The 19,933-nt window shown below is 42.5% G+C and overlaps 1 protein-coding gene across 1 annotated transcript; it reads right to left on the reverse strand.

The window, feature by feature from the left end:
* Positions 1–1,628: 1,628 nt before the first annotated feature.
* LOC113310115 (cell division protein FtsZ homolog 2-1, chloroplastic-like) lies at positions 1,629–5,175 on the reverse strand. Its single transcript, XM_026558691.1, has 8 exons — positions 4,920–5,175; positions 4,036–4,794; positions 3,296–3,595; positions 2,990–3,080; positions 2,619–2,743; positions 2,366–2,458; positions 2,060–2,125; positions 1,629–1,940 (listed from the first exon to the last, which is right to left on the reverse strand). Exons 2-8 carry the CDS (start codon positions 4,690–4,692, stop codon positions 1,806–1,808), a joined length of 1,467 nt encoding a protein of 488 aa, XP_026414476.1. The 5' UTR covers positions 4,693–4,794; positions 4,920–5,175; the 3' UTR covers positions 1,629–1,805.
* Between the last annotated feature and the right edge of the window lie 14,758 nt (positions 5,176–19,933).

Below are 19,933 nucleotides of genomic sequence, written 5' to 3' on the forward strand. Positions count from 1 at the left end.
GTTGAACGCCTTGATAGGAAGTATGTATATCCAGTGAATGGAATGCAACTTGCCTCATCAAGTTTGGCCACAATCATCTCTTGCATCGAGCTACCGAGCCAGAATATATGAAAGGCCAAAATGCTGCAATCATCTCTAAATTAGATGATATGAGCGACAAAGTGTTGGACCGGCAATGCTGCAACTCATTGCGTCTGCCTACGTACCCTTCCCTACTCTAAAGGGATCAATCACATACCATAGTTCATCATCGAAGGGACAAAAACTTAAACCAACTCGTTTGCAGGGCCGAGGTCAAGCAATAGTGGTAATGGCCTAGTCCGTGTAGGCCATTCCGTCAAAATGCAGCCAAGTGGTGAATACTTGGTTTGCGGCATGGCATAGTGATGGTCATGCTTAATACGCTCCATTGGGAAGGTTATGCAACTATAAATGAGACTTAGACATCATTTATACTCTTCCGGCTAAGCTATGAAGCTTTCTTGGTGCATGATCCGAATATGCACCAGGCCGTGATGGATGCACCTTACCACCCTGGCCAACTGCGATGTATGGTCGTGATGGTTGTACACTCAATTCTGGCTCACGGGCCAGTTCTAATGTCCGTCCATGACGACTGAACATTTCCTGAGCCAGGTCCCGTAAAGGGCCGTAATGGCCGTATATTGCCAAGGCTATCTTACTTGGTGCATGGTCCGTATATGCACCTTCAACTAAGTACCCCTCCATATATATGTTAACTTGACATTTTTAGAACTTAAATTGGGGGACCAAAAACCATTCATCAACTCTCCACTTTTACTATTCATGGTCGTTGCCATATATTTCTGAATAACCGTCCAAGATGGTTGTTCACTGCCAATGCCGACTCTGATGTTCAGCCATGTTGGTCGTCTGCTGCCAACCCGATGTTCAGCCATGTTGGCTGTCCGCTGCCAACTCGTTCAGCCATGTTGGTCGTCCGCTGCCAACCCGATGTCCAGCCATGTTGGTTGTTCACTTCCAACCCGATGTTCAATCATGTTGGTCGTCCGCTGCCAACCCGATGTCCAGCCATGTTGGCTGTTCACTGCCAATCCGATGTCCACCCATGTTGGTCGTCCGCTGCCAACCCGGTGTTCAGCCATGTTGGCTGAACATTGTCAACGCATTGGCCAAGGGCCAATGTTCCTCTTCCTACGCAACGGAAGCTTTGGATGAAGCTTCATCTCTGGCCAAGGCGCATCTTTCAGCATGCGCCATGCTAAAAACACGGGGTGTTACACAACCCTATATCCTGGTCCTCCAAGAAACAACCAATTGTTTCTAGAAGTTCTATTGAAGCAGAGTACAGATCTTCGGCTTCCACAGTTGCGGAGGTGTTATGGTTATGTCAGATTCTTAAGGACCTTCATGTTTTCTTACCATCTGCCCCTAAACCTGAAATAGCTTGTGACAATAAAGGGTCCATCGCATTGTCTTCCAATCCTGTGTTTCATAGCAGAATGAAACATTTAGCTATTGATTATAATTTTGTGCATGAATACGTTCAGTCCAAGCGTTTACGGGTTGTTTATATTTCAACTTTGAATCAACCAGCAGATATATTCAGGCGTACTTTTACTTGGAAGTGTTGCAAAAACATCAGATAAACCAAATAACTTTCACCAAATCAATCGAATTCATTTTTCATTGCAAACTTGGATCCAGAGAGATCCTTTTAAACAGGATTATGCATTAGATAACTCATGGTCAGCAACTGAAAAAGAAGCACGTGGGGAAGCATAAAACGACCAATGAAAATATATTACACAAAACGAAGTACATCAATCCCTAGGAAATCTTGAGCGGCCTTTCTTCTTTAAGAACTCGGGAATCTCCACCACTCCACCTTCAGTAAAGGAAGAAGAAGGTCGTCTGTTATATCTGAGGTTATTATCTCCTTGTGTTAGCTGACTTCCCTGCATTTAACGCAGACAAAAGTGAGTTAGATATATATAGGACAATACATACATATGTAGAGATAGAAATGGGAAGGAGAAAAATGTGGAGAGATAAGAGATAGGAATGAGAGAAGTACCTGGAGTGATCTTCCTTCGGTTTCCTCCTGGCGTTTGAATCCGGTGGCTATCAGAGTTATGCTGACCTGAGAGTGGAGCAATCCAAAGTGTTGCTTATTTTTTTAATTTATGATTCAAGGTAAAATAGCATTGTTGCAGACCAAAGTTATTGGACAAGTAGGTGAGGGAAAGAGACCACAGATGGTTTGAATGCTTGAATGGAAATCTCAGATATCACCCAGCTTATTTCTCATGACTAACAGAAAAGGATGGAACAATGTCAAAAGTTTGAATACAAGATAGCTTTGAGGGCCAAAAAAACTTACTTGACCACTAAGTGATGGATCTACCACTGCTCCAAATATTAAGTTTGCACTTGGATCTACAAGGTCATATATCACCTCCGCGGCAGCATTTACCTGCACAAATTCAGTTTAAGTAGAAAATTCAGGAAAGAGTAATTCAATACTGAAAAAAAAAACCAAACAAGCACCTCATGCTGCATTTAATGGCCAGCAGAAGCAAAGAAGGAGATGAGTAGTAGTAACATGTGTTTTAAGCCATAGTTTATAGATGCACCTCAAACAAAGTTAAATCACTTCCTCCCGTAATGTTCCATACAATTCCGGTCGCTCTTTCGATGCCGATGTCCAATAAAGGTGATTGGATGGCATTCAGCGCAGCATCTCTTGCCCTTGTCTTGCCTACCAAGGAAAATCATAGAGAAAAATATGTTGATAAGATGATTATTGCACTCGTCACAGAATACAAGTTTGAAACTGTACATCTATATTGGAATAAGAAGAAAGTGTGATGGCGCTAATGGAGATTTTGGATCAAAGAAAGCCTTTCCCAGCTTGATTTGAACTTTGAAGCAATGGATGATGCATAAGAATATAGAATTTATGAATGAAGCTTATATGAGAGGATAAGTAGCTGCTAGAAATTACCTGTTGCAGTTCCTATGCCCATAAGAGAGGAGCCTGCATTGGCCATAATAGCCCGAACATCAGCAAAATCAACATTAACGAGACCTGGGACCTGAGAAAAGGTAACTCTTTTTTGATCAGGGCATAACAGATACCAACTCCGAATGATTACAAAAAAGGTATGAAAGTTACGGAATCTCAGTTTACAGATTATAGATACTTGGTCACTATGGACAGTCTATAATGGAACATCCATGCGCAGACTACAAATATATTAAAGCTGATATGAAATTCTTGTTAAAATAATATTCTCAGGGCCTTCCCTACCGTAATTATATCAGAAATACCACGAACTCCTTGTCGAAGTATATCATCAGCCAAGTTAAAAGCTTCAGTTACAGGGGTAGATTGGGAAACAGCAGTTAACAGCTTGTCATTAGGGATGACAATTAGTGTGTCGACATTGTCTCTCAAAGCGGCAATTCCTTCTTGTGCCTGAACCGCCCGTCTACGTCCCTCAAAGGAGAAAGGGGTTGTAACAATACCGACAGTCAGTACACCCATTGCCTTTGCGATGCCTGCAATTACTGGAGCAGCACCTGTGCCAGTTCCGCCACCCATTCCAGCCTGCAATGAGTAGATTAGGAAAGGAAACACAGAACAAACATGAGAAAGGTCAAACAACTCAGAGATTGGCTCAGCGGCAACACTTTTGGTTCCATGAATCCTACCCCCAGATGCAACTGAAAGGTTCTTCAGTTTGGGACAGATATCAACAACACAACACACTGGAGCTAAGTATATCGACATGAGGGTACTATTTTCCCTGCTATTATCCTGCGAGAACTTAGCTTGAAGTTCGTGCATTTTTAAATAGGCTTACATATCGACATATAGAACACTAATTGATTTCACATTGATATGGTATTCCAGCCAACAAAATTAGACTAATCTAATGCCGAAAGCTCTAAGCAGGTTCGCGCATTGAAGGAAAACTGAACGACATGCATCCTACTTTCGCTTGAATTGACTAGAAATGAGTTATTAAGAATACATGCTCAACTTACAGTAACGAAAACCATGTCAGCACCATAGACCGCTTCTTCTATCACTTCTTTGCTTTCCTTGGCAGAATTTGTACCCACATCAGGATTCCCACCAGCGCCAAGTCCCCTCGTTAGCTCCTGACCGATTTGCAATCGGTTCCCTGGAACAACTGGTGACATCCTCATGGCTTGAACATCTGTGTTGACAATCCAAAACTCCACACCTTCCATCGAACTCTCAATCATTCTGTTAACAGCATTTGAACCACCACCTCCAACACCAATAACTTTAATCTTAGCTTCACCATAGTTCTTTGAAACAGACGAATCCATTAAGCTATCAGTGACACTTACACCTGAACTCTCTTTTGTTGGACTGCTGACCTTGTCATTTCTCTCACTTCCTCTGAGCATCGAAACCTCAGGATGCAGACTCAAGAAATGATCTTTATTCTGATGCGAATTAACATTGTTTGAACTTGCCATACATTTAAAATCAGAGAAATTTGAAGCAAACTTCTGTCCATGGCAAACAATCCCAGTACTTTCATCAAACATCTTCAAGAGGTGAACTCTATCCAAACGATTATCAGTTAAACATCTACCTCCATGGACAGCTGAAACTCCCAGTGAATTTCTAGTATCACAAAATGTGAAACAAGGTAAACGTGTTGCCATTTTAAATCAAACAAACCTAAAACGCTTGTGATTCTAATAATCTAAACAACCCAAATGCACCAATATGTGTAATTCCATCACCTTAAATCATTAGTTCTGGACCTGTTCATTCATGTCAAAACCAAACAATAATATACCTAATTAGGAAACCTTAAAAGTGAGCTTATATTTTAATTTAATTTTAGAAAGGAACACTAATAAATGCATCTACAGAAAAAAGTGTGTACCTGTAAGAAGAGTTACAGAAGGGTAGACAATATCAGGTGATTGTCCAAGGTAAGGGGCTTTAATTTAGTGGTTGCAGACAAGCTTCCCCATCTCTCTTGTTGGTTTTTTCTGTTTGGGTTTTTGGATTGTTACTTGTGTGATTGAGAGAGAAAGAGAAAGTGAAGAAGAAGAACAAGAACGAGAAGGAGAGAGAGAGAGTGAGCAAGAGTGTGTGTTTGTAAAATATCTACTCAGGAACAAACAAAGAACCCTGGAACACAATTTCTCAGAGTTGAGGTTTTATTTTCCCCTACTAGTCTGAGTAAAAAAAGCATGTGGGCTCCGAGTGATGCTGGAAAAGAAGAGAAAGACAAACTAACTTCAGACTTGACGGAGATTGTTTAAGTGAAAACTAAAGGGAGACTCATTCTCCCAGATTTTTCCACTGTCAAACCCACGGACAGAAAAGTTCAGGCGCGCATCTATTTTCCCGTCAAAAATTCGTAGCAGACCCATAATTTATGAAATTCTACTTCTCAGTTTTTAAAAGGCCAAACTACCCTTTTCTTCGAGCGACGAACAGAGAGAAGCGAGAAGAAAATAATGGTGAACTCCGATTCTTCGTTTTTAACATTTGGATTTTTTCTTTGTCAAATCTTTTCCCAAATCCTTTTCTGAATAATCTTCTCAATAAAACTAGGGTTTCTGTTTCAAAATCTGCGATTTAAATCTGGGGATTTTGAGTTTTTGTTGTCTTTGATTGCACATGCATAAGATGTTATGCATATTTTTTTTGTATTGCATAACTTGTTATGCAAATTTTCTTTGTACTGCATATCTAGTTATGCATATTTTTTTTGCATCTGCAGTGATTTATGATAAGCATAACCTTTGATGCACATTGTTTTGTACCGCACAATGTCTTATGCATCTGCATAACTGGTTATGCACATTTATTTTACTTGTGCTACATAACAAGTTATGCATCTGCATAACTGGTTATGCACATTTTCTTTGTACTGCATAACTAGTTATGCACATTTTCTTTGCATCTGCAGTGATTTATGATAAGCATAACCTTTGATGCATCTGCATAACTAGTTATGCACATTGTTCTGTACTGCATAATGTCTTATGCATCTGCATAACTGGTTATGCACTTTTTTTTTTGTGCCACATAACAAGTTATGCATCTGCATAACTGGTTATGCACATTTTCTTTGTACTGCATAACTAGTTATGCACATTTTTCTGTACTGCATAACTTGTTATGCACATTTATTTTTATGCCACATAACAAGTTATGCATCTGCATAACTGGTTATGCACATTTTTTTTGTACTGCATAACTTGTTATGCACATTTTCTTTGTACTGCATAACTAGTATGCATATTTTTTTGCATCTGCAGTGATTTATGATAAGCATAACCTTTGATGCATCTGCATAACTAGTCATGCACATTGTTCTGTACTGCATAATGTCTTATGCATCTGCATAACTGGTTATGCACTTTTTTTTGTACTGCATAACTTGTTATGCATCTGGATAACTGGTTATGCACATTTTCTTTGTACTGCATAACTAGTTATGCACTTTTTTTTTGTACTGCATAACTTGTTATCCACATTTATTTTTGTACTGCATAATTGGTTATGCACATTTATTTTTCGTTAACTGAAAGTGAAAGTATCAAAGTAAAATAAAATGTTGATTTTGTTTGTGTTTCGTTCATTTTTTTTCGAAATGCTAGAATTTGTAAACTGTAAGTAGTTTCTAGGTTGGTTTTTTAGAGTATGAAATTGACTTTTCATCCACTTTTGTTGAAATTGATTTTTTTTCTGTTTCTTCTACTTGATTTTTTCTTCTTCTTCTGTTTCATCCATTTTTGTTGAAATGTATTCTAGGGTTTAGTCAAAAATGATTTACTTCTTTGAATCATCGATTTTAAATGATTTATTTCTTTAAATGATGGAGAAAAAATCTTTGCAGATCCGTTACAGAGATTAATGGAGGAATAGAGAAAGAAACCGGCGGAGAAGAAAAAAAATTATGCCCAAAAACGATGAAGGGTAATAGAGTCTTTCAGTACGTTTTAAATATTTTTAAATAATTATGGGTGCGACTGTATCAGAAATTAATTGTGGGCCTGGCGGTAAGAATTTTTTTTTTTTGGGCCTGCGCCTAAGTTCCCCATTGTTTAACGGAAATGCTTAGTTGATCGCGGGCCTAGTCCGCGTTTCTCATAGGGAGCGGAACCCTAAAACCCTACCCCTTTATCCGTAACCCAGTTTGTAACTGGCCGTATCATTCGCGAATTATATGCAAACTTTTCCGCATAAATAACCAAGAAATGAATTTCCAAACCAATTCTCATCAGAAACTGCTATGTTTAATGTACACTATTCCAACTCCATGTAACGTTTGTGAATCTGGAAACTTAGCTTTATCTATAGTTTCGGTAAAATTAAGGAGTTAGACAAAATGATTTTCAATGATACTCATGATACCCTAATTAAAACTCTTTTAGAAGTTCATACTCAAAGTGTGATTACTTTGACAAGAGATGATCAGTTAATTTTCTCCGACCAAGAAAATTTGTTTCTCCAAAAAAGAAAATCTCTTCTGACAGTTCTCGTATCAAGTCCGCTCCTTCTGATTTCATCAGAACTCAAAAGCTTTGTTATTTCTGTAATACAGAAGGACACGTTCAAATGAAATGTAAGCTTAGATTGGAAAACAGTCGATTTGAGTCTCTTCAAGATACCTTAAATCTCATCTTAAAATGAGTAACTGACATTCGAAATTCTAAACCACTGGGTTTGAAAATGAAGGATACTGGTATACATACCAAGGAACCTTCCAGGAATGTTAGTTCAGCTTACTCAACTAATAGAACAAAAAGCGAAAATATTGGCCCAAATTTTAAGAAGAACTTAAAGAGTCCCTAAAAATGATGGGTTCCAATAAGAACTCATTATGAAGAATCTAAGGAGCTACCATTAAGGAAACTGTTCAACTTGCTAACATGAACTTGATGATGACATGATACAGTGATCCCATAGACTAGTTATCTTACACTTTCATGGAAAAGCAGAAGAACTCAGGCAAAGGTTCCAACTTCATCTCCCTTCATGATGACAGTGAGTTTTATGGTAACTTCTCTAAATAAAAATGTAAACTCTCAAGAGGTATGGTCGCTCATAAATCTAAACATGGGTACGTTTCTCTGGTGCTTTACCAGCATTTAAACGTTGATCCTCATCATCTCTAAAAATCCTGTAAGATAAGGATTACCAATAACATGTGTTCTATTTGTTTCAAATAGTTATGCTTTGTGACTTCTTACTCTTTCCTTCTCCAAGAGTTATTGTTGCACATTACTATGTCATTAGGTTTCATAGTAAACTAATTACTTGTTGAGTATCTTGTTAGAGCATAGCTCGGTTGAACCCACCAAGCGTTGGTATGTCAAGTTTGGTTGTCATATTTTAGTGAGTCAAAAATCATCTAAGAGTCGCTTGATTATGTACTAGAGACAACTTCGTTTAGGTTAGACTAGAAAGTCTAGGAATGTTGAGACATACAAGTATTACTCGAAGACCTGAAGAACGTGAAGAAGTAACGATCTACAACGACGACATCATCCTTCCTCTTGAGGTTAGTAATATTGACTTGGATATATTACTCTAACAGTGAGACATGATCACGTGATCATAGTATTAGGGAATTAGACTACGAAGTATACGCTTATCTTTTGAACTTCGTAGATATGACATCGGCATAATCTTATGAATGTTGTTATGATTATGTTAATGGGTAAAGGTGAAGATTTCATCCTAGGAAACAGTGAATTACATTTGTTTAAAGGAAGTACATTCATGAACTTGTTTTATGAATCGAAAGGGAAATCGCTAGGCTTATTGGTACGGCTATTCATTGTAAATCTTTGGATTACCAATATGTGTGAGATGGTAGAACCGATCGTAACTTTGTTATGTATCTTGGTACAACTAATCACAATGCCTGAATTATGATTTGGTATGACTAGTTTTGATTAATTAGTGTAATTGATCCTAAGTAATCACTTGAGATCGTATGATCGATATATGTAATTAGTGTGACCGATCCTAGTGATTGGTGTGACCGATTACAGAGAAGTTGTGTAATCGATCCTTGTAATTGGTGTAACCGGTCCTAGTAATTGGTGTAACCGATCCTAGTGACTGGTGTGACCAATCACAAGCAATACCATGTGTATATGGTAACCGGTCCTGGTAATTGATGTAACCGATCCTGGTAACTGGTGTAACCAATCCTGGTAACTTGTTTGACCGATCATAAGTACTCCATATTAGGGTATAACCGGTCCCAGTGACTGGTAGAACCAATTGAACCCATGAATGTGATTTGATACTTGATCAATCACATAGTTGTCTTGGAAAGCAGATGAACCAATTCTAAACTTGTTTGGAAGTGTGGTATAATCGATTCCAAGATTGTAAATATGAAAGAGGATTTACAAAGAAGAGATGTCAACATTCTTTGAACACGTACAATAACTCTTATCTTTTATTGTTCAAAGACAGTCCTTACTACTCAACGAGATCCTGTTCCGAAATAAATTAAGAATCTTTTAATTAAGGTTATTAATTTTATATGCTTTAATTACCAGCAATTAAATGCATATCTCTAGAGAATAAAAATTAGTAATGTGCATTTAGTAATTGGAGATTTTCTACTGAGAGATTTCGGGAAATATTGGACAAAGAATTTACTGGGATTATGAAAACCGAATGGGCATTTATTGCATATCTTGAGAATACTTTCGGTTTTGGAAATTCCTTGGTGTACAAATATCCTTGGTCTATAAATACCTAAGTTTGCATTTCTAGCAAACTATCCATGAGCCAGACAAACTTCATCTTTTTGTTGTTTCTGGTGGAGCAGTCTAATCGGAGAGGAAATATGTGGGATCAAGAAGCTCTACGAGTACCGTTGGTGGGAAACTAGATAATTGCAGTGTTATTAGTTTTCGATTGATTTGATTGACTAACGGTTGTTGAAACTTTGATTGCTCCTAGTTTGTTTATTCTTGAGAATCTTCTCTTCTGATATAAGATTCACTCAAACAAGATCGACGTATCAATGGGATCTTTAGAACTGTTTGTAGATCTAAAGACATCTTGTGATGATCCATTGTTAACAGACTTTTTTTTGTGCGTGATTGATTACAAGAGATTCAAGTGGTGTTGTGCAGGTTTAAATTGAAGATTAAAAAAGTTTTGAAGACGAAGAAGATTTCTTATTGGTTTCTCATATAAAAAAGATTTCTTATTGATTTCTTATCGGTTTCTCAATAAGAAGATTTCTTATTGGAACAAACCTTGATCGGCTGTGAAAAAGTGGGGGTCTAACAACCAAACCCAATATTTCGCTTATCAATCTGTATGGACTAACTTCAATATACTTTCAGGAGACTCAAGTAGTCGGTCAGAGTCAATCTTAAGAAAAGTAAACTCAAGAGTTATATCCCTATTTCTCAATTCAATCCGCAATCAAATAAAAAGGAATTTGCGAGCCCGATTGAATATAAGAAATAACTTGGACGGTTGTTGATGGTGGTTTTTAGACAAGGGGTAAAATCGTAAAACCTTACGCATAGCATGACGTCACCGGTGACGCTAAACACATTTATTAGAACATTTAATGCACTTATGTAAAAAATTACCAGGTTATCTTTTTTCAAATGCTAAACTAGGGTTTCGACACACAAAACCCTAAGCCGCACAATCGCTGCGCATCATGGAAACTATGCCAAAACCAAAGCCGCACGATCGCTGCGCATCATGGAAACCATGCCAAAACCAAGCCGCACGATCGCTGCGCATCATGGCACTATGCCAAAACCAAAGCCGCACAATCGTTGCGCATCATGGCAACTATGCCAAAACCAAAGCCGCACAATCGCTGCGCATCATGACAACTATGCCAAAACCAAGTCGCACGATCGTTGTGCATCATGGAAACTATGCCAAAACCAAAGCCGCACAATCTTTGCACATCATTGCAACCATGCCAAAATCAAGCCGCACGATCGCTGCGCATCATGGCAACTATGCCAAAACCAAAGCCGCACAATCATTGCGCTTCACGGCAACCATGCCAAATTCGAGTTGCACAATCATTGTGCCACACGCGCCGTTGTCACATGCCAAGCGACGCTTGCGACCTAGCATGCCAAGTCGTGCAAACCTAGGGCCAAGCCGTCACACGCGCCATTGGCACATGCCAAGCGACGCTTGCGACCTAGCATGCCAAGCCGTGCAAACCTAGGGCCAAGCCGCCACACGCGCCATTGGCACATGCCAAGCGACGCTTGCGACCTAGCATGCCAAGCCGTGCAAACCTAGGGCCAAGCCGCCACACGCGCCATTGGCACATGCCAAGCGACGCTTGCGACCTAGCATGCCAAGCCGTGCAAACCTAGGGCCAAGCCTCCACACGCGCCATTGGCACATGCCAAGCGACGCTTGCGACCTAGCATGCCAAGCCGTGCAAACCTAGGGCCAAGCCGCCACACGCGCCATTGGCACATGCCAAGCGACGCTTGCGACCTAGCATGCCAAGCCGTGCAACCCTAGGGCCAAGCCGCCACACGCGCCATTGGCACATGCCAAGCGACGCTTGCGACCTAGCATGCCAAGCCGTGCAAACCTAGGGCCAAGCCGCCACACGCGCCATTGGCACATGCCAAGCGACGCTTGCGACCTAGCATGCCAAGTCGTGCAAACCTAGGGCCAAGCCGCCACACGCGCCATTGGCACATGCCAAGCGACGCTTGCGACCTAGCATGCCAAGCCGTGCAAACCTAGGGCCAAGCCGCCACACGCGCCATTGGCACATGCCAAGCGACGCTTGCAACCTAGCATGCCAAGCCGTGCAAACCTAGGGCCAAGCCGCCACACGCGCCATTGGCACATGCCAAGCGACGCTTGCGACCTAGCATGCCAAGCCGTGCAAACCTAGGGCCAAGCCGCCACACGCGCCATTGGCACATGCCAAGCGACGCTTGCGACCTAGCATGCCAAGCCGTGCAAACCTAGGGCCAAGCCTCCACACGCGCCATTGGCACATGCCAAGCGACGCTTGCGACCTAGCATGCCAAGCCGTGCAAACCTAGGGCCAAGCCGCCACACGCGCCATTGGCACATGCCAAGCGACGCTTGCGACCTAGCATGCCAAGCCGTGCAAACCTAGGGCCAAGCCACCACACGCGCCATTGGCACATGCCAAGCGACGCTTGCGACCTAGCATGCCAAGCCGTGCAAACCTAGGGCCAAGCCGCCACACGCGCCATTGGCACATGCCAAGCGACGCTTGCGACCTAGCATGCCAAGCCGTGCAAACCTAGGGCCAAGCCGCCACACGCTCCATTGGCACATGCCAAGCGACGCTTGCGACCTAGCATGCCTAGCCGTGCAAACCTAGGGCCAAGCCGCCACACGCGCCATTGGCATATGCCAAGCGACGCTTGCAACCTAGCATGCCAAGCCGTGCAAACCTAGGGCCAAGCCGCCACACGCGCCATTGGCACACCCTGGAAACCTAGCATGCCAAGCCGTGCAAAACTAGGGCCAAAGCCGCTACGCGCGCCATTGGCACATGCCATGCAACACTTGCATTTTGGCATTGCCACCTGCACCCGGTGCGCAACCTACAGCCAAGGCATTTCACACAAGACATTGGCACATGCCATGCAACCCTTGCACTTTGGCATGTCGCGCCTACATCAAAGGCCACGATTCCTCTCAAGATGCAAAATCTCGACCGTCGAAGGTCGCCACTGAGCCGGCACATCTCTCAAGCTCAACTTATCAAACACCAGCGATATGCTACACGTTTTCCATGAAAACACTCGAGACATCAATACATTTCACAAACTGGGGGATGCTCTTTAGGGTTTTGGTTTGGCGGTTTACAGCGCGCGGCATACACAAATGCCCGTTTCAAGACAGTGTATTAAGAATAAAACGGTTAGTAAATGAAGGAAGTAATGGTGAAACGCTCTTTCATTATGGAACATCAATTCCATCAATACCACCACCTCTTCCCATTTAACTCATCTGTTTCTTTTTCTTACGAGGCCAGAGTACGTTTCACTTAGTCTTGTATAAATAGGTCTTACCTATTTCCACTAAGACAACAAGTTTTGGTCAGAAGAAATACAATACTCAGAAAGGCAACTTTGCTAGATTTCCCAAAATCTTTCACCTTCTGATAGAAGTCAAGTACTACTCTTCCAGAATTGTTCTGGTCTCAACACTCTCTTAGCTTCCCTCCCTAAACCAGCCCTTATCCTCCTCTTTGTGACTGAAGCAAATCCGGAACTACCATTTCTTGGTTTAGGCCGGAGTTGTACATATTGATCTCTCGAATCTAAAGTACTCCCGTGCAGTACATTTGTTTAGGGTTTAGATATGTTTCTCACTCACCTACCGAAATTACCAAAATCGGCATAAACGATTTTCACCCATAAATAATTGGCGACCACAGCGGGAGGGTTGATCTTTCGGTTGCAATGTTAGTTTTCAATCCTCGATCTCATATTTAGATCCAGGCATCAGGACAGCAGAAACAAGCGGTTTGTTCAGGGATCCACAACTCGACTACCAGACAACCTGGTTACCAGTCGCAAACCACAAGACATGACTGGGGACTTCACAGGAAGATCCAAAGCGACTGGGGACTTTCCACAATCGCGGCGGTGCTTCCCACAAAACTCGATCTTACACACAGAGGATCCCTTTTTCATCAGGAGATCCTGGAAACCGAGTAAGCCTTGCCTAGACAGAATATATGGTTTACAATTTCAAGTTTTCACGGGAATGATAAAACCGATAGCCATGTTATGTTTCATCTCATGTCATCTACCAACACGCAACATTCACGATTCCATATCTTCCCTAGGATGATCGTATCACTTACAATCATAACAAAAAAATGACATCATCCTAAAACGGTTCATCCCGAATAATAACCCAAAACCCCCATAAGTAACACTTGTCTATCAACCCAGAAATCCAGAAAATCAAAACCATAAGCCAGGTGTTTCATTTTCCTTACGAAAAAAAAAAACAGAATAATTTCAGAAGACAGAATTGCATCCAAAGGAAGTCATTCAATGGTGGTTTTCCCTTCTCGAAGAAAACGTCCTTCGTCATTTGGAGGACCGCATGTTTCAGATCCAACTCTTTGTACAGCATTCCAACCTCCGCCTCTTGTTGTTTGACCACGTCTGCAGAAGGACCTTCAGTTACCTTGGCCTGCAACCTTGTATCTCAGAGAAACCCTAACGCCCAGTCTTCGTGGAATCAGTTGCATGCCCATGTGTACCTACCTTGCATCATAACGATTACCAGTCACTATTCATGAGGTAGCTGACGCTACCACGGTAATATTCGAAGAGAAGAACAATATTTCTACAGATCTATGGAAGGCATACCTATGGATAGGGTTTGCACCAACACAAGAAACACTGGAGTACATACTTGGAATATGCTGGCCCACTTTACTGCTACCGCGCCACGCCAAGACAGCGCCCACGCCGGAACCATCGCCCACGTCAAGCCAACGCTCGTTCCAACAAGATCCAGCGCTAACAACTTGCATCTTCCCATGGCCAACAGCTTGCATCTTTTCCAGCGCGCCGACAACTTGCGTCCTTCCAGCACCGGCAACTTGCGTCTTCCAGCGTTGACAGCTTGCGTCCTTCCGATACCGGCAACTTGCATCTTTTCCAGCGCGCCGACAGCTTGCGTTCTTCCAGCACCGGCAACTTGCGTCTTCCAGCGCTGACAGCTTGCGTCCTTCTGATACCAGCAGCTTGCATCTTTTCCAGCGCGTCGACAGCTTGCGTCCTTCCAGCACCGGAAACTTGCGTCTTCCAGCGCTGACAGCTTGCGTCCTTCCGATACCGGCAGCTTACATCTTTCCAGCGCCGGCAGCTTGCATCTTTACAGCGGCTTGCATCTTTACAGCAGCTTGTATCGTCCCAGCGCTGGCAGCTTGCATCCTTCTAGCGTTGCATTTGAACGCCCCGTAGGGAATCAGCAATCCGATTTCATCACACGTAAAGATCAGGATCGACTTATCCAAAATCAAAGCAAGGAAAATCAGCAAACCCCCTGGGTTCATGAAGATTCCATTCCTGTCAAGAGACGCATGATTTCTGGGGACTTCGCCCCACAAAACCATGCGGTCCATGATGAAACATTTATGTGAGATTCTATGTTTCCCCAAGGCACAACGTCAAGACATATTCGCAACCCTCAACCGCACCGCACCAGGGAAGCAGCCGTTTCCAACCAGAGAAGTCGTTCTCAAACCCCAACCTCTCCTGGAAAGCACGATTGATAGATGGAACTGGGGACTCCACCATTGTTCGCCTAAAGGGTGTCCAGTTTGACAGTCCACTGATTAATGCAGATGCTACGCTTCAACGTTCACCTGACAGCTGCTTCGCTTCAACGCTCGCTCCAGCATCCGCTCCGCTTCAGCATTCTCTCCATAAGCTGCTCTAGGATCCGAAGCCGAAGCTTTAGCATTTGGCTTCTTAAGTTTCGACATCCTCTCCAAGATCTGAAGCTGCTTCAACGCCGTTTCTTCCTGCAAAGGGTCGTACCACCACGCTCCCCATGTCAAGGATCATGGTCACAACCAGCAAATCCTTTTACTTCCACGGAAGCCCATACAATTCCAGACAACCTACTTTGTTACCACGACAATGTAGTCTCTTCTGATTACATCTCCTACCAAGAATCGTTGTCGCTTATTCGTTGATACCAGCCAGAGCTTCACCACAACAGCAATTACTACAAAGATGGAAACATGTAAACCATACTTGAGGACTGAGGATATACACGGAATCCCTTCACTGTCAAATCTCAGAAGACACAGTCAACCAAAAGCCGTACCCACAACAAGGTCATCTACTCTTGAAGGGTGCAGCATAAGAATATCATCACCTCTATGTCTAGAAGACGCCTTCAACACTTTACGAGGCCGCGGAGAATCCCAAGCCTTCACTATCCAGATTATTTTATCATGTAATTTCTGAGCATCCTAGTGTCACATCCAGAAGAGTACGATAGGCTTATATCGAATCCAGTGGACGGGGATTCAAGGCGATGTAGTGAAAGTAGGTTACGCATGGGGACTACCAGCATGAGATGCTTTCACTCCTTTCAACCAGGTTATTACTGATTTCAACATCATCACTGTCGAGGTTTTACGAGCCGCGGGAATTTCTCAACATGAAGTCGTACATGTGCACCGAAGACTCCAAAAGCACGCCAGAAGGTTACATTAACATATTCATCCATGCCATCATATCAAACCGAAGTATAACTGGGGACTTCTCACCGCATCCCATTCCGTATGATAATCCAAGATTCAGAAGATGGTTCGGATGTAGCTTGGAACAAAGTCCCGGGAGACTTGATAGCAGCACATCGGCAACGGAACGTCTCCCTATTTCATCCAGGGGAGCCAGAAGTTTTCGACCATGCAAGCATTCACAACACATCATCATCACGATCAAAAGGTCAACTGCACAACCTAAGGTCGAGGATGGACCGACGATGCAACCACAATCTCCAAGATTATCACTGACGTGATCGTTTCCGAGCATATATTTCATTCATCCGTCCCAAGAATACAACGGAGTTTTGGTAAAGGGCGATAATTAGGGTTTCGGCGTGTCAAACCCTAAACCGCAAGCGCTTCCCTTGCAAGCGCTTCCCTTACCAGCATCATGCCTTGCCAATCGCTTTACAGAGCGGCCCACACCCGTTCCATGCCCGTCAGTGCTAATGGGTCCCCTTCATGCCAAGTCCATGCTAGCAGCTCCGCCTCGCGTTCCAAAGCCTAGCCCTGAAGACACCCAATCATACTGGGATTTGCGCAAAGCTACCAGATGAAAGGATTGGGGATGTTACCTACCTCTCGAAAAAGATTTTTGAATAAGGAAAGAATTCACTGTTAAAGTCGCGCATGATGAAAGGCGATTGGACCCACAAGAGAAAGATTTGTCGTTCTCAAGACATCCGTGCTTTCCTTTCCAGTGCCAGTCTTGCCAATGCTCCACGTCATCTTTTGCAACACTCCGCGCCTTTCATGCTAATCCCATCCAATGCTAACTCTCCGCTCCATCCAGGACAATCCATGCTTTCTATGCTAACGCCTTACCAGTGGACCATGTCAGAGCCTTGTCGGCAACCTGTGTTTCCCCTTGCCGCGCTTCCCTTGCCGACGCCATGCTTTGCCAAGCGTCCCACGCACATTCCAAGCTCATTAATACTGACAAGTCCCTTTCACACCCAGTCTATACTAGCAGCTTCGCCTCGCGCTCCAAATGCTGGCCACAAAGACATATAAACGACTGTGATTTATACAAAGCTACCAGATGCAAGGATCGCGAATTCCACTTACATCTCGAAAAAAGGTCAGAAAAGTCTCCTTAGCCCTTTTTCACGACTTACTGTCTCAGTTCTATCCTATCTGTCACCATCTTATGCTTACCTTGCAACAAGGCCCCTGTTCCAATCTAAGCAGGGGACTTAATGTTGATGGTGGTTTTTAGACAAGGGGTAAAATCATAAAACCTTACGCATAGCATGACGTCATCGGTGACGCTAAACACATTTATTAGAACATTTAATGCACTTATGTAAAAAATTACCAGGGTATCTTTTTTCAAATGCTAAACTAGGGTTTCGACACACAAAACCCTAAGCCGCACAAGTGGAAATTGAATTATTGTCCCTCCTTTTCATGGGTCTATACAATTATCCTTTAGAAACTTTATAAATGTCCCTAACGGCATAATTGAAATTTTTAGTAAAAACAAAATTTTTCTAATTCCACTAGGGACCTTCTTCTTCTTCTTCGTGTATTTCTTTCTTCCTTTACACTCTCGAAGTTGAGAGAGAAACAAAAGCCCTCACCGTCGCCTGCACCACTACCAACACCTTCACCAGCTCCGCCACCTCCATCAAATTTTTCATCAGATCTGGCAGCACCCGACTCGTATCAATTGAATCAGGAATCAGAGAGAAACAAAAAAACGTCGCCTGCACCACTACCAATACCTTCACCAGCTCCGCCACCTCCAAAAAATTTATCATCAGATCCGGCAGCATCTGATTCGTGTCGATTGAGTCAGGAATCATTGAGAACCTAATCTCCAAATCTCAAACTTGATCATCAGAAATATTAGATTCATTTCGATTTCAATATTGAATTCGGTTTGAAGAACCTAAAATCGATGATAACGGTGTTTGTTCAATTGGGGTTTTTGACTACTTTGAGAAACAAATGCGTTGATCGAATTTAATGTTTTTCCTTTGTATATGTCGGTATACAATGAACTTTTTTATTTTTTGGATGTTGCAGTTGGTGGCTATTGTTGTGGTGGTGGTAGTTATTGATATGATGATGGATGATGTTGTAGTGGAGATGATAATTGTGGTGGTGGTGGTTGTGAAGGTGATGATGATAACATTGGTGTTCCAGGTATATCAATTGTCCTTTTAGTAAACCTACTTACTTCAATTTTTATGGGATCAACTATTGTTGTTGATCCCATTTATGGTATCAACACCTATTGTTGATCCAATTTTTTATGGGATCAACTACGGTTGTTGATCCATTTATGGGATCAACTCCTGTTGTTGACCCAATTTTATGGGATCAACTACTGTTGATGGTGGTAGTGACACTATTATAATTGTTATATTGTATTTACATGTTTTTGATGGTGGTGGAAGGTATAGTTGTAGCGATGGCAGTGGTGGTGGTTGTTTGCGTTTGCAGCAGTGGTGGTGGATGTTCCAACATAGTGTTGGTGCTTGTTGCTATGGTGATGGTGGTGGATGTTATTGCGGTGGAGGTGATAGTAGTGGATCAACTTCCATTGTTGATCCAAATTAGGGGATCAACTATTGTCGTTGATCCCCTAAATTGGATCAACTTCTACTGTTGATCCTTTTTTTTTGGATCAACTACTGTTGTTGATCCTTTCAACTTCTATTGTTGACAATATTTCCTTGGATAAGTATAATTATGCTTGTAGTTTAAATCATGCTTGTAGTTTAAATCGTGTAAATTTCTTCCAATGTTGAACTTGTGGTGCAATGGTAGCATGACTGACTCCATGTCAGATGATGCGTGTTCGACTCACACCAATTTCACTCAATTTACATGGATCAACTTTTACTGTTGATCCTTTTTTTTTGGATCAACTACCATTGTTGATCCCCTAAATTGGATCAACTTCTACAATTGGTTCTATTTTTATTTGGATCAACTACTGTTGTTGATACAAAAATATCTGAACCAGCGGCGGCGGCGACGGTGGCGGTGGTAGCGGCGGAAGACTAGTGGCGGTGGCGGCGACGAACTAGTGGTGGTGGAGGACTGTTAGTGGCGTAATAGTGGTGGTGAAGGAGTGGTGGTGGAATATTAGTGGTAGTGGCGGTTCGTAGGTGGTGGTTGTTGAGTGGTGGTGGTGGAATGGTAGTTGAATGTTGGTGGTGGTGGTGCTAGTGGTGGTGGTGAAGTGGTAGAGAAAGAAATTTGTTCCATTTTGAAATATAGAAAAATATTATATGGGTGAGGGTATTAGGGTAATCTAATATTAAGTGGATAAGATTATTAAAAAGTAGGGACATATTTATTGTTGTATAAGGATATATTTATTGGGTGTCAAAAGTAGGGACATATAAATAATGTACCCGCCGCACAATCGCTGCGCATCATGGCAACTATGCCAAAACCAAAGCCGCACAATCGTTGCGCATCATGGCAACCATGCCAAATCCAAGCCGCACGATCGTTGTGCATCATGGAAACCATGCCAGAACCAAAGCCGCACAATCGTTTCACATCATGGCAACCATGCCAAAACCAAGCCGCACGATCGCTGCGCATCATGGCAACCATGCCAAAACCAAAGCCGCACAGTCACTGTGGAT

This window comes from Papaver somniferum, chromosome 9, assembly GCF_003573695.1.
Source record: "Papaver somniferum cultivar HN1 chromosome 9, ASM357369v1, whole genome shotgun sequence".
NCBI classification, from domain to species: domain Eukaryota; kingdom Viridiplantae; phylum Streptophyta; class Magnoliopsida; order Ranunculales; family Papaveraceae; genus Papaver; species Papaver somniferum.

Coding starts and splice junctions, on each gene's coding strand:
- LOC113310115 (XM_026558691.1), bottom strand. CDS start 4,692: ATGGCAACACGTTTACCTTGTTTCACATTTTGTGATACTAGAAATTCA. Junction 2,744..2,989: donor GGGCATAGGAACTGCAACAG/GTAATTTCTAGC, acceptor TTTCCTTGGTAG/GCAAGACAAGGGCAAGAGAT. Junction 2,126..2,365: donor ATCCATCACTTAGTGGTCAA/GTAAGTTTTTTT, acceptor CTCCACTCTCAG/GTCAGCATAACTCTGATAGC.